We start from the raw sequence: 14,029 nt of genomic DNA on the forward strand, positions 1-14,029 counted from the left end.
CCAGCGCTGCATCGACTGGAACAGGGATGTCCTCAAGAAGGAGCTAGGCTTGACAGAGGTGGACATCATCGACTTGCCGGCCCTCTTCAAGCTTGACAAGCAGGGCAAAGCCATGCCGTACTTCCCCAACATGGTGAGGGGGGTCCCTGTTCCTCAGGTCCTCTCCGAAAATCAGTTATTCAGCCAGGATGAGTCCCCAAAGTTGTCCCAAAAAAGCACAATATTTAAAGCTGCCTAGAAAAAGGAAACATCTCCAGCCGGGCTTGGATAAGCCCAGGTCCACCGTAACTTTGTGGCCTTGTGTTGCTTGCAGTGGGGTTAACCTGCGAAGTTTTGAGGCGAAAACCTTCCGAAGCGGTGAAATTGCAAGGCATAGGGTGCATTTTAAGGATTAAAAAGGGGAAAACGATGCTGGATTTGGAGGCCTGGGGGAGGGTGGCTGCAAAAAGTGGCGTCGCTGCCCCATTCTGGGGTGAGGCGGATGGAGGAGGGTGGCCAGCGTCTTTCCTTCAGCTTCATCAATCCTGACGCCGCTGGGTCCCCTTGTGTCACCCCACAGGTCACCATGATCGTCCTGGCCAAGGACCTGGGCATCCCCAAACCCTTCGGCCCCGTGATGGGGGGCGAATGCTGCCTGGAGCGGCGGACCCGCTCCCTCCTGGAGCCGCTGGGCCTATGCTGCCGCTTCCTCGAGGAGGTGGCCTCCTACCATGGCAGGCTCGGGGAGGTCCGCTGTGGCACCAACGTCCAGCGGCGGCCCTTCGCCTTCAAATGGTGGCACGTAACGCCATAGCGAGGCCTCCTCCTCCCTCCACCCTCACCCCCGGCGGCTTTTTCGGTGTGTGTTGCTTGCGATTCAGTTAATAAATAAATTTGCTGTGAAGAATGAGGTGGGAAATTAAATAATAAGGGACGATAATCGTGAGAGAAAGGGAGGGAAGCCCTCAGGGAGGGTGAGGCAGGGGGGATGCCATTTTGGCCCTCGGCGCCTACCTTTTTGCCCTGACCAGTGTTGGGGCAGGTGGGACGGTCTGAGCACCTCCCCTGCAGAAAGAATTCGGCTGGTAATTAATGGGGGGCCGCACCAGTCTCCCCTCTCCCCAAAAAGGGGCGATCCAGGCGTCCTGGCCCCGCCATCCCGCCTTGTGCCACAGGGCGCACCACACTCAACATGGCGCCTCCCCTGCAGCCGTCGCCACACCCAAGATGGCTGCCCGCAGAGCCCCGCCCCTCCTTCCCCTTAAAGCTGCGCTCTATGGCTGAGCTGGAGGTTCCTTCTGCTTCCGGGGCGGGAACTGGGTCGGAACTGCGCAGCGCCAAAATGGCGGCGACCGTAGTGGCAGTCTCCTTGAGGCGCGGCGTCCCCGCGCGGCTCCTGCGGGCCGCCCCTCGGCCGGTGAGGGGTCTGGAGCCGCCCTGCCCCGGGCAGCCGGGTGCGGGGCCCTCGGGGGAGGTGTGGTGTGAGGGGCCGAGGGCTTGGGGGGAGATGGGGGGGCTGGAGGGGGTGTGAAGGGAGTTGGGGGGGTGTGAGGGGGGCTGAGATGGGGGGGGGGTGTCTGGTGGGCGGGAAGGCCTATGTGAGATTTGGGGATGGGCAGGAGGGGTGGGAGCTGGGGGACAGGAGGGGGTCCAGGATGCAGCACAGGATGGGAAAGAGGGTTTGGAGTGGGTAGGAGAAGGGGCGGGTGGGCTTGGGGAAAGTGGATGTGTGAGGGGGATGCTGGGGAGGGTTAGGGGGCAAAAAGAAGCGGGAAGGGGTCTGGGAAGGGTTTAGAGGGAGATTAACAGTAAATTGGGGGGGGGTGCAGGAGGTCTAGAAGGGGGTTGGGAAGAGATGTGGAGTAATTTGGGGAGAGGTGAGTAGGTGGTGTGGAGGGGGAAGAAGCTCCTGGGGGAATACTGGGAGGAGGGGAATACTGGGGTGGGGTAGAGATGTGCCTGGGAGCTTCTGAGGACAGTTATGGGGCAGGGAGAGTCTTCAGGGCTGTGGAGGAAAGACTGTCTGCAGGCACTGCAGGAGTACCCGTGGGTTGCCCCTTAGTTTTAGGATTATCTCCCCTGCCTTGTGGAGGAGGGAGCGGCAGGACAGAGGCGGTTGCCTGGGCCCAGGTATTCTGCTCCAGCAAATCCTTGGGAGGATTTTCCAAAAACTGTGCGAGTGCCCAGACGTGATGCCAATGATAGATCCTGCAGTTCTTGCCCTGAGGCATGCAGCCTCAGGTCATTTTGTTGCCTGGCTAAAAGCCACCCGAAGGGACCTAAGGGCGGTTTTGCTGTTGTTTGAATACAGATGTGTCGGGGAGCGCAGACGGCAGCTGCGGCGGCGCCCCGTATCAAGAAGTTTGCCATCTACAGATGGGATCCTGATAAGCCTGGGGACAAGCCCCGCATGCAGACTTATGAAGTGGATTTGAATAAGTGAGTATGCCCCATTAGGGAGAGGCTTTGCTGCCAGGCAGGTGCATTGGGGCTGCGTGTGCACAGAGGTTATCTGACAAGTGATAATGGAGGGTGGTTGGGGAGCACTTGAGCTGACAGCTAAAGGTGTCAGCAGTCTCATTAAGCTTCAGGGACTGTTAAAACCTTGTTGGAGTGGTCAGGGAGGTGGTGTCTCAGCTGTGTTACAGAGCACCTTGTTCTCAGCACGGGTGAGCTCAATGTTGTTTCCTGATAAAGCAAATCTTACTATGATTATGTGGGATAATTTTCCCCTCCCTCACCTGTTGGTGCTAAGTGTGACAAATAAAACGGTACCCTGAATGCCTGTGTCTCAATAGCTGTCAACAGTAAAATGGTCACTTTGTTTTGTGACTTCTGTGAGGTTTTACCTGTGTCCCTGAGTTGTGTTGAAGACTTGAAGGTGTTTGTGGCTTTAATAAGCTTTATTTATATGGTAAATTTGGGGGCACGTTCCAAAAGGAAACTGTTTTATGTATAGCTCGCAGTCCCAGACCTGGGAGATAAGGTGGAAGCTTTATCAACTCTTCTCATAGCTTTCTTCACACTTAGTTACTTCTTATTTGCAGGTCATGTTAGACTTGTAGTAACCACCTGCATGCTTTGGTGTAGCTATCACCAAGAAAGCTCTTACTTCTCTGTGATTCTGCGAAGGGGTGCAGTCTTCCCTGTGGTGCGGAAACCCTCGCATGGGCATGTGTGCCTTGATTTCCCTGAGCTCCAGTTGCTGCTGTGCTCTTGCCAGAGGAATTCACCTCAAGCCCTTTCTGAAAGCTTCAGATACATAGCCGTGCAGCTCCCAACTTAAGAAGCACATGATGGAGAACTCAAATTTTTGTGTGACTTGCACCAGTTAATTTCTGGGTGTTGCCTTGTCTGCTGTATATAAAATTACATAAGTTGTCCAAGACTGTTTGTTTTTGTGTGCAGCACTGCCTCTTGTGACTAATGAGGACAGGCAGACTTGTTAAAACCTGACCCAAAAGGAGAGAACCAGTAGCAAGGCACTCGGTTTTCAGCTGTGCTGTCTGAACCCTCTCCAGCTGAGCCAGATCTTCTGGGCATCAGCAAAAGAAAGGGCTTCTCTCCCACCCTGACCCTGGGGTGTGCTGAGGCAAATGGGTCATGCTGCTCACTGAGAGATCTCTATCTTGTTGCCTGGGATTGGCAAAAAAAAGTGTTTTCTTAATTGCAGTTGATCAAAGTCCTTTTAGGTGCTGCTTAGTTGGGGTGCCAGAGATCAAGCACTGAGGCTGGGGGGGAATTATACAGGTTCACCGACTTTGTTTTCTGTTATAGATGTGGGCCTATGGTGCTTGACGCTCTGATCAAGATTAAAAATGAGTTGGACTCCACTCTGACCTTCCGCAGATCGTGTAGAGAAGGTAAGAAGGATTTTCCAGCCTGCTAAACTGAAGATTGTTCTTGAAGACTGTTTGTTGCTGACAGTGTATGCGTAACCACTAGAAAACTTCAGGGTAGATGGCTGCGTACCACTCTCCTCTTCCAGCTGCTGCATAGGAAATACCTCAGTGAATCAAACAGTAAAGTTAAAGCTCATATTCACAGGGCATAATCGCACAACACTGAGCTGTGAGCAATATGCTTAAACAGCCCCAGTCGTTCCTGTTTCTGTCCTAATCTTGTTCATCTTGCTGCCCTCCAGTGATGGACTGCGTAGGGAAATCTAGCAAGAGAGATTACAACAGCAAAATTGAGGGGGCAGACGTGGTGAATGGGAATGAATTGTAGAGGCTGCTTTATCTAGTGCTGCTGTGGAAATAAGAAAGGGTGTAACTGGAAGAGTACTTAGGACTTCTAGGAATAGCTTCAGGAATCTTTTTTTTTGGGCCTTTGACTAAGCTAAATGATTGATTGAGGAAAAGGCCATCTGGTGGTTTTACATTGCAAAGTGACTGGCTGGTTCTCATACAGGTACCAATCAGTGTGTCTGTTTAACTGCATTAAAACTTACCTGTCCGGGTGGCTTTCCCTGTAAAAAAATCCCAATTCATGGGTAATGTTGGGGTGCTGAGCTTAAAATGATAGTTGTGGAAATGCAAGAAGGGAGGATGCCTTTATGGAATGACTTCTGATTTAATTAGGTGGGTTTGCAAGTATGAGAAATTTAGGTGCAATTGATGCCTAAAGATGTTTTGACTTGGATCTAAATGAAAAGCACGCTTTAATGCAGCCGTTTCCTGTAGAATCGCATAGCAGGTGGAGGAGTTTCATACAGTGCGGTTGTTCTCGGTGTCTGATATTTTGATAGCTGACACTGTTCCTGAGCAGCTGGAATTAATTGCCCTGAATACTTTTCTTTGAGAACCTGAAGACAGATTTTCAAGCTGGGCTGGTTCAATCTTGCCCCTTTTCTACCATGCAGGAAAAAAAAAAAAACCCATCACACGTTCCTGTTGCGTACTCGTGGGCCTGTGTCTGCAGTCCTGGTTCCCTTTCCAGTTGACTGGAAAATACTTGTAATCATTTCTTGAGTGGGAGGAATAACCTTGTTCAAGTGCCAGCCTTTATCTGGCAGCAGTGAGGGGAAGGCCAACGCATCAGGCACTGAGGCGGACTGGCTCGTCAGTGTGAGGAGCAGTGGCATTTCTCTGACTCATATCAATTGATGTGTGTCAAATCCTCTGAAATTAGAGTTTTGCCCTTTCAACATTTGTCGTCTTTCTAATATGATGTTTTAGGCATCGGTCTGAATTGGATACTGCTCAGGTCAGGAGCTCAGGTATCTGTGACAGTTCTGCGGTGATTTTTCTTGTAAACCTTGGCCTTTCCTGGGCTTCATCTGATCCTTCTATTACTGGGAGATCATTAGTGGTGTCATTTAATCCATTTGTTAAGCTATTTATATGCTGTTTGTTCTGGTGAGTGTCTGTCCTCTCACCTTTGGGAGTTAATGAATGCAGTTTATGGCACTGCTCTACCCTGCTGCAGAAGGCACAGAAAGAAGCTTCTGTCTTAGGGACTTTGTTTTATGTTCCTGACCTTCAGGGATGCTTTTGACCTTAACTGTAGAGCTCATGGGGGGATGCGCCTGGTTCCCATGTTATAATCTCAGCGTTAGCTGCTTCGCATCAATATGAGCTTGTGCTTCAAACTTGTGAATAAAGCTGAATGTTTTCCCCACCCTAAGTAGCACGTAAAACTAATGAATTATGCGAGAGGGATGAAGTGCCCAAGCCACTTGTTTTCTGCTGTGGAAGGAAGTTCCAACGCTGAGAATGTGTTTAGGCTTTAATGAAAGTGACTCCTGTGTTTGTTCTTTATTTAAATAGCAACGTGTTTGGCCCAATGGCAACTTCTGGCGTTTTACTTGTCACGTACAGAGTTTCTTGAAGACAGCCTGGGGGCATGTTTGGGGCCAAGAGGATCTTCATCAGGTGGGGTAAGAGGGTAGATATCTGATGCTTTACTCTTTTTCTCTCACTCAGGCATCTGCGGCTCTTGTGCTATGAACATTGCTGGCGGAAACACGCTGGCCTGTATCAAAAGAATTGACCCCGATCTCAACAAGATCACTAAAATCTACCCTCTCCCCCACATGTATGTGGTGAAGGACCTTGTTCCAGTGAGTATCTGCCTCTGTCAGCTTGTGACCAAGGGTGACACCATTCCAGGCAGCGTGGGGTTCACATTGGGTTGGAAGGGATAACACTGGGAGGTGCCAACAAGATCAGGTCTCACAATTCACATGTTACTCCTGCTGGTGTTTTCTGGCTTGGGTGGGTCTGAGCCTCACAGAAGTGACTAAATTGTCACTAAATCTGTCCTCATTTGGGAGAATGTGGCAGGTTGAGGTAGAAAATGGCTCCTTCTGTTGGGGTGGTAGCAGATGTTCAATCTCTCATGCATCAATGTAGCTTAATAAACGTGACTTCTTTCCCTTTTGACTCCTAGGACTTGAGTAACTTCTATGCACAGTACAAATCCATCGAGCCTTACCTGAAGAAGAAGGATGAGTCGAAACAGGGCAAGGAGCAGTACCTGCAGTCCATAGAAGACCGTCAGAAACTGGTTACTGCTTCTTTTGTACCGTTGAAATCCCTTCCAGATAAGACCAGGGTTAAATGTTAACATGCGGTAGCTTCTGGTTCCTTTAATGACAAAGCTGTCTGGTGTAAAACCCGACGTGAGTGGAATCTGCTCCCTGAAATGCGGTGTCATGGCATGGCTGCGTTGCTAGGGGTAACATTTGCTAATGAAATGCAGTCGCGGTTGCGATGGGGACTCTGTTCTCATTTCCACTGTCTGTGCTGCAAAACCGTGTGTGTTTGTAAAAACATTGTGAAGGCTACAGGCTCGTCATATTCCGACGGAGATAAGGCACTGTATGCTGGCATGTAGGCTGTCGGGCTCAGCGCTGTCTGTCTTGTCTAGCTGCAGCATGCTAAGCAATGCTCTCATGTTGCTGCTTGCTGGATTTTACAGCCCTAAAAACTAATGGCAAAAGCTAAACCCTTTTGGATGTGGAGGTGCAAGCACGATGTGTTAGTGCAAGTCTTCGGATGTCTGTCTTGAGCACTGCGTTATTTTGAGGGGATTTTCTGGCAACGTAGTGGTGTTGGTCCAAGGTTTCTGCATAAAGCTGAAGGGTGTCTGAGGAACCATTTGAACAGCTGGGACGTGATAGCTTTTTTAAAAAGCTTATAGTGTGGGTAAGTTCTTGTCTGGATTTCCTTGGCTGCCACAGTAAGTATCATTAAATCAGCAGTTTCTCTTTTGCCTCTGACCTGTCTTCATGGATCCATCGCTCACTTCACAGTTCAGAGCTCGGCCTGTCAATGCTCCGCTGTCATCCTTGCTGCGGTACTGTCACTGAGTAGGTGCAAAGTGGGCAGGCAGCCTAGATTTTGGCAAGTGGTAAAAGAGAGGTGAATGTGAATGGCAAAGAGGAAGGCTGATGAAAGGGGATTCAAGGAAAACGCGTAAGCTGCAGCCTGATTCTCTGCAGTGATCTTTGGAAGTTTTCCATTCTGTATGTTTGCTGTGTAGTTAACATCTGATGAATAGACCGGGCACGTGCCCGAGATGTCGGCAGCACCGTGTGACTGGCGCTGTGACGTCTTAACAACTGCAGGATTTTACAGTCTGAAAGAATCTCTATCTAATGGCAACAGTTAGTTCTCCTGCACCCCTTCATAATGTTATCTGATCCGTATGTAAGGACTAAAGGGACTCTCCCTTCACATGGTTTTCATAAAGCGGCGTCCTTGAGATGACTCTCTCATTCAAGGAGAAATAAGCAAACCTAAAAGCGACTGCAAGAGCTGCCTGAATCTTTCTCACAACTAGTAAGCTTGCTTTTTATCTCATTGCTGAAGTTTCTCTTGCTTTGAGAACGGCCTGTGTGCAGGAGAAACTTGGATACAGTGTCAGCTGAAAAACTCCCACCTTTTTCTTTAAATCATCAATCATTTGAAATCTTACAATTAGAAATAAGACAAATTTCGAGCGAGAAGGTAACTGACTTACCTAGCTTTGGCAAGGCTTTCCAAAAGACTGATGCAGTAGACTTGTTAGAAGCTCCAGGAGTTCTGGCATTAGGTATCTTTCTAAACTAAATTTAATGAGACCTTTGTCCCAAAACAACTTCCAGATACATAAATTAAGCCAGACTGGACACTCTCTCTTAGCCTGGGGAGTTGATTGAGCTACTGGGAGACTTGGGAGACCCTCTGCTCCTCAGAGTTTGTCTTCTGCCCAGTACCACTTCCATGTAGGTCTAACTTTTTCTTCAGTGCCTGAAATAAAAAGGTTTTCATCTCTATAAAAATGGTGAAATGGCTAAGACTCACATCATTCCTGTTTTGTAAGTGCTTGGGGATCTTCTCAAAGCACATGCTAAACTAGGAGCTCTTCTCCGTTAAGCTGCTGCGCAGATTTTGCTCTTTCTTTTCTGTAACATGGCCTCGAATTGTTAATTGGTTATGTATCTGTTCCTTTCCTCAGCCGCTTATTGGGACAGGCTGGAAGGAAGGAATGCAGGAAGATCAAGCTATCTTCAGATTTTTCTTCAGTTTATGCTTTTTCCCCCTGTTGTCACAAAACCTTAATTATTATATGGGTCAGGTTGGGAGGATTGCATGCGTCTTGTTTCAGAGGACCTGCATGTAGGAATTGGTTTCGTCCAGCAGCGCTTGTTCAGCGTAAGGTTTTCAGAGCCACTGTGTTGCGGCAAGTCGCTAGAGGGGAAAGTGGTGAGGGAAGCACGTGCTCTTGTAAATCCCCTCTTTAAAAAAAGGCTGCGTCGTGGGTTTCTGGAGTGGCTTGACTGTGGTCTCCCACCCCCGTGCAGGACGGACTGTACGAGTGCATCCTGTGCGCCTGCTGCAGCACCAGCTGTCCCAGTTACTGGTGGAACGGGGACAAGTACTTGGGTCCTGCGGTACTGATGCAGGTAAGGATGGATCCCGTTTGTCACGTGGGACTGCCGAGGGACTCCCCATCTAAAAGCAGGATAAATATTTGTGAGCGCAGGTGGGGGATAGTATTACATAGTCCAGATCCTGGACCAGAATTCCTGAGTTAGGTGTTGCTTGTAAAATCTCACGCTGATTACACCACCTTGAAGAAGCATTTGGGGTGTCAAATGCCACTGACTTTCAGGCCTATCGCTGGATGATTGACTCCAGAGATGACTACACAGAGGAACGCCTGGCACAGCTTCAAGACCCGTTTTCTCTCTACCGTTGTCACACGATCATGAATTGCACAAGGACTTGCCCTAAGGTATGTGTGTGTCCTGCGTATGTCCCTTCTGGGGTTACTGGCTTGTTTCCAAGCACCCTGTTTGAAACCAATAGGAAAGTACTCGCTTAGGTGGCTGTTTTCCTCAAGCTTGCCTTGGCTTGTTCAGCCTTTTGGAACGCAGTGAGTTACCAGCAGTCGTGCTTATGACAGTGACTGTACAAGAGGACGTGGCAAAGTTTTGTATTGCGTGTCGCAGGAACGTCTCTTCCTCCTGAGCAAGGCTGTGACTTTGAGAACCTGTTTCCAAGATTTAGGAGTGTGACAGTAGGGTGCTCGTCATGCGAGGGGCACTGCCAGAAACGGTACGGGGAGGTTTGTCTTGCGTAGTCCGATCAGCGGTGTGAGCCTTGTGAGTAATACACTTAACCCCCACAACAGTGCAACCTTAAACTCCAACGGTGGCCGCTATCCCTGATGGATTGTGCGACTTGTGTAATGGAGAAGACTACGGCAAGTTTTCAGCGCCTTTGGGGGAAGTGTTTTATGCTGACGTCCTGCCTTCAGGGCATTTCCCGGATGGTCTGTTCTCTCTGGTATTTCTTGCAAGAACTGAGCAAGCTTTCCCAAATCAGAGCATGCCTCTTCCTCATCTTGCAATGACCTTGTGCCTGTTGTTGGGCAGATTATCCAGTTTTGCTTTCCTGCCAGCTGTGCCGTTTTCTAGCCAGCCTTTCCTTGCACCTGGTGGTGGAGTAATTCTTCTTGAGCTGTGAAATAATGTGAAGGCAAATGGTTTGAGTGGATCACAGATGTAGGGAAGATGAGGTGCTTGAGATCTGGGTTGATGTGTTTGTCAGGAGCACTGCATGCTGATTTTTTCGTGTGTATTGTTCTAAAGTGATCGCTGACTCCAGATAATTCCCCCTTTGTATAGAGAGCTAGCTTGTGATGTGGTGTCGACCATAGTTCAGCTAAAGGTGAAGGTTCAACTTGAAGATCTGTCTGTGTGTAGGAATGTACGTAGTGCAGGGAAATAGCGCTTGGTCTCAAGTTTGAGACACCTTTATGGTTAATAACACGTTTCCACTCACGGGCTCTAATCCTGGCTGTTGTTTTGATCAGCCCTGAAAGACTGCATGGTGAGCTCTGCACCAGGCTAATTTCCTGTTCATTCTCTGTCCCGCAGTGCTGCCGCTGTAATCACAACGATACAGCACGGCAGTCGTGATCCCTCTCTCATTTTGAGATTAGGCATGCTTGGTTTGGTAGCAGTGCTGCAGGATTAAGGGCCTTTACAACATGACATGTGTGTACACTGTAGAAAAAACCTTCTTAGGAAAGCTTAGCTGGCTTTTGTGTGAGGAGCATTTTCATCTTGTGACTTAGTGTTCTTGCTTGCTTCCCTAGTGTCCTCCAATACACAGCTTTTTTTTATTTCAGACAAGGAGAAAAGCCACATCTCTTGTACCGTCACTGTCAAGCTTTTACAAGGCAGTTCCCTGCCTCCAGAAGTCATCTTGTAGCACCTGTAAAAAGCATTGAATTCGGTCCTGCTTGAGCTTTATTAAAAGTTCCTATCGCTCAGCCACTCCTTTTTCTCTTTGATCCTTGTGTTGCTGATTAAAACCAGTCCTCCAAAGTCAAATGAGCGTTTTTCTTCAAGCAGTGGGAAGTGCTGCTGGTTCAGCCTCCAGGTAGAGGAGGTGAGCTCCCAGCGCTGCGTCTCTACTCCAGGCTGGCTTGCTCTTCCCGTATAAATTGAGGCTGGAGTGCAGCAAACCTGCATCAGCACACCTTAACCGAGGGGCTCAGCGTACCAGAATGCCCAGCCTGCCTGGAGCAGGCTGTTCAGAGCTGTCCCTCTGTATCCTGTGACCTCCCAGTGTTTGAAAGGAAGCACAATATTAAGCTGGACTCCAGCTTTTAGGGGAAAAAAAAAAAGGGGGGGTGCTGAGCACCTCCTCTGCCAGCTATTTTTATGAGTAGCAGCATATTTGTGAGGTCCCTATGACTTAGGTCAGGGCGAGGGGGGGAGGATGCTGCAACATGCTGGTTTCCAGAGGAGCTAACTGAAACTTGTCCTCTTTAGGGTTTGAACCCTGGCAAAGCGATTGCTGAGATCAAGAAGATGATGGCAACTTACAAAGAGAAGGCGACCGCTGCGTAATGCTGTTCCCTAACTGGAAGTGTAACACGCAAACATGCTTTACCTGGAAGTAATTTATACCTGATTTAGCAAAAGAAGGTTCCAGCAGGGAATTTGGCATTTTTTTTCCATAGGTTTGCACGTACAATAAATACTGTAAACAACGAATAAGAGTTGTTACTTTATTAACAGCATTGAGCTGATGCCTCTGCCTCTATCGTAGAATCCCAAACCTCTCTTGGTTTGCGGTTTTGAGCGTGAGAGCAGCTGGGGTCACCTCTGAGGCTCTGCTGCGGGATGAGGATGTGAAAGTGACCCCGCAGCAGAGATGAACGGAGACAGAATTTCTGTAGTGACCTCGATCCCATGTCTTTAAAGCAAATGCGCGTGTAGGAAGAGACCTGCAAGTAATAAGCCCTGTGGCGATTAGCAAGAGAGCAATGGAAGTGACTGGGAAAGGGGAATGTTGGAAGAATCTCACCCTGTTCTGAAATCCCCTGGGCTCCTTGGTGAGGAGCAAAGTGAGGACCTGGAGCTCGCAGGGAGCAGGCATGTGGCAAAATACCGGTGGCAATGCCACTAGGAAAGAGGTGTCTTGCCACTGCCCTGCTGGCATGCTTGATTTCATTCCAAATCCTAAAGTAGATGAGCTCTATTAGAACAGGGTTGAATCCTTCTCTTTGCTCTCGTACAAGTGGGTTTTTAGCTCCAGAGTTCTCAAACTTGCAATGTTTGTGGTAGGTTGTTGCTTGAAGCAGCTGTTTGCAGTCTTGGGGTGGAGAGAAAGGAAGCACTTTCTGTTTTACTGTTTAATAGATTTTTTTTTTTTGGTCTAGATGTAGTAAAAACTTCTAGAAATGTCACGATGCTGCATCTGAGACGTGATATGGTAAGCAGGATGCTGCCAGTGGGCAGCAAATGAAGATTGAGGTGGCATAAAAAGTTGTATGCAGCTTTGGAAAGGCTTACCCCAAAAATGACCCTGTTTTTTCCATACACTTATCTATCCTGCAGTAAGGGAACCTTGTGGCTGTTTCAAGAAGCCACGCTGATGTTGCTATCTTAATTTTCATTTGCAGAAATACTTACTACTTTTCCTGGAGCTAATGTCTTCGTTCCCAAGAGCTGATGTGAGACAGACTGCTGTAGGTCAGAGACTTTACACTTAAAATCCACGTGGATTGGGCCGCTCTTCCATGTCCCTGAATTGCCCCTATTTTCTGTGTCTCAAGTGAGCTGTGGTTAAGGATGGGTGAGCGCCGGTCCTGTGTGCAGGTCCTGTGATGGAGAAGACCCCAGTGCTGATCTTAGACAGCAGGGACGTGTTGTCAGTCCCATGATACTGATATTTCTAGATCTGTTGCATCCCTGTGCTTCGTAATCTCGTCTCCCCGCTTAAATCCAAGGGGTTCCCATCAACAGCTTGAATAAAAAGAGCTTTGTGATCCCCCTCCTCTCCCACTATTCCCTTCTCTTTAGTTAACGTGGGGGGTGGTAGTTTTTTTTGAACACGAACTGGTTTTTGCCTTTTTTTATTTAAAAGCTAGGCGTGCTTGCTGAGAAGAGGGTTGGCTGGAAATGCAGCAGGGTGCGGAGGAACCGAAGGCAGTCCCCCTCGCTGCTTCGACTGTCGCTGCAACGGCTGAGGTTTTACTGTTCTGATTAACAAAATCCGCTTCACTTTTAGCTTCGGGAGGAAGCCCAGGCTCTACCTGAGCCACATCCAAAGAAAACATTGATTTTTATCTCCCTTCCTGTAAAAGAAACCACTGTAGCTCCCTTGTGCAAGGATGGGTACGGGGTCGGAGAGCAATTGCTTTTCGGCTGGAGCTGTGTGGTGGTGGTGGTGGGCAGGAGCAGCCCTTCTCGGAGGTGTTGGTTATTTCTGGCAGTGGTTTTGCAGCAACTGGAGCCCCAAAAAGCCAAGCTTTGGCTGGAGGGGTCTGCTCTAACAGTATTCTTTGGGTCTGCACCTGGTTATTGGCTTCAAAATTCCCCCTTACCGCAGCTTTCCAGGAGGGAGTCTTGCTGCGGCCGGAGCTGTGCACGCTCCCCACCCTGGGTGAGTGTGCAGGGGTGTGCAACCAAGGGGGGAGAAAAGGGGGGGGGGGGGGGCTGTGAAGCCCCTTTTGGGGCAGAGCCCGGTGCATTCCCTTGCAAGATATGGGGGTGCAAAGCCCTTTTTGGGGCCAGAGCATGGTGCGTTTCCTCACAAGATATGGGGGTGCAAAGCCCCTTTTTGGGGCAGGACTCTGGGTATTTTGGGGGGGGGGGGGGCGCTGCGGAGCCCCCCTCGTGGGGCAGAGCCCGGTGCATTGCCCTGCCACGGAGGGGTTGTAAAGCCCCCGGGGGGGGTGCAGCACCCGGGGTGTTTCCTTGTCTTTTGGGGGGGGTGTAAAGGACTACAAGTCCCAGCAACCCCTGCGCGCCGCCCTTCCGCCGCGCGCCGCGGAGCTGGGTGCGCGCGGGGCTCCGGCCCCGGGGTGCCCGCACCCCGGCCCACGCGTGGCCGCCCGCCATGAGCTCAGGTCAGGGGGGCCCACGCGTGGGTGGGAAGGGGGTGTGTGTGTGTGTGGGTGCGGTGTGCACGGCCCTTCCCCCCCCCCCCCCCCGCTTCCATCGGGGAGCTCCGGGGTTTGCGCTGCGTGCGTGGCCCCGCGGTTGGATCATGCATGGCCCACGGGGGTTGCATTGTGCGTGGCCCCCGGGGGTTGCAGT

General features: G+C 49.9%; 1 protein-coding gene across 3 annotated transcripts; it reads left to right on the top strand.

The window, feature by feature from the left end:
• Positions 1-1,318: 1,318 nt before the first annotated feature.
• Positions 1,319-11,476, top strand: SDHB (succinate dehydrogenase complex iron sulfur subunit B). 3 transcript variants are annotated; one of them, XM_050909297.1, is made up of 8 exons: positions 1,319-1,453; positions 2,291-2,418; positions 3,757-3,842; positions 5,907-6,043; positions 6,373-6,489; positions 8,771-8,872; positions 9,082-9,204; positions 11,255-11,476. In XM_050909297.1, exons 1-8 carry the CDS (start codon positions 1,322-1,324, stop codon positions 11,330-11,332), a joined length of 903 nt encoding a protein of 300 aa, XP_050765254.1. In that variant the 5' UTR covers positions 1,319-1,321; the 3' UTR covers positions 11,333-11,476. The 3 variants fall into 3 exon arrangements, with proteins under 3 accessions (XP_050765254.1, XP_050765255.1, XP_050765256.1); XM_050909298.1 differs by having other exon boundaries at positions 1,319-1,435; XM_050909299.1 differs by having other exon boundaries at positions 1,319-1,396.
• The last annotated feature ends 2,553 nt before the right edge of the window (positions 11,477-14,029 follow it).

The sequence above is a fragment of the Gymnogyps californianus genome, chromosome 21 (assembly GCF_018139145.2).
Source record: "Gymnogyps californianus isolate 813 chromosome 21, ASM1813914v2, whole genome shotgun sequence".
NCBI classification, from domain to species: domain Eukaryota; kingdom Metazoa; phylum Chordata; class Aves; order Accipitriformes; family Cathartidae; genus Gymnogyps; species Gymnogyps californianus.

Coding starts and splice junctions, on each gene's coding strand:
- SDHB (XM_050909297.1), top strand. CDS start 1,322: ATGGCGGCGACCGTAGTGGCAGTCTCCTTGAGGCGCGGCGTCCCCGCG. Junction 3,843..5,906: donor CCGCAGATCGTGTAGAGAAG/GTAAGAAGGATT, acceptor TCTCTCACTCAG/GCATCTGCGGCTCTTGTGCT. Junction 9,205..11,254: donor GCACAAGGACTTGCCCTAAG/GTATGTGTGTGT, acceptor TGTCCTCTTTAG/GGTTTGAACCCTGGCAAAGC.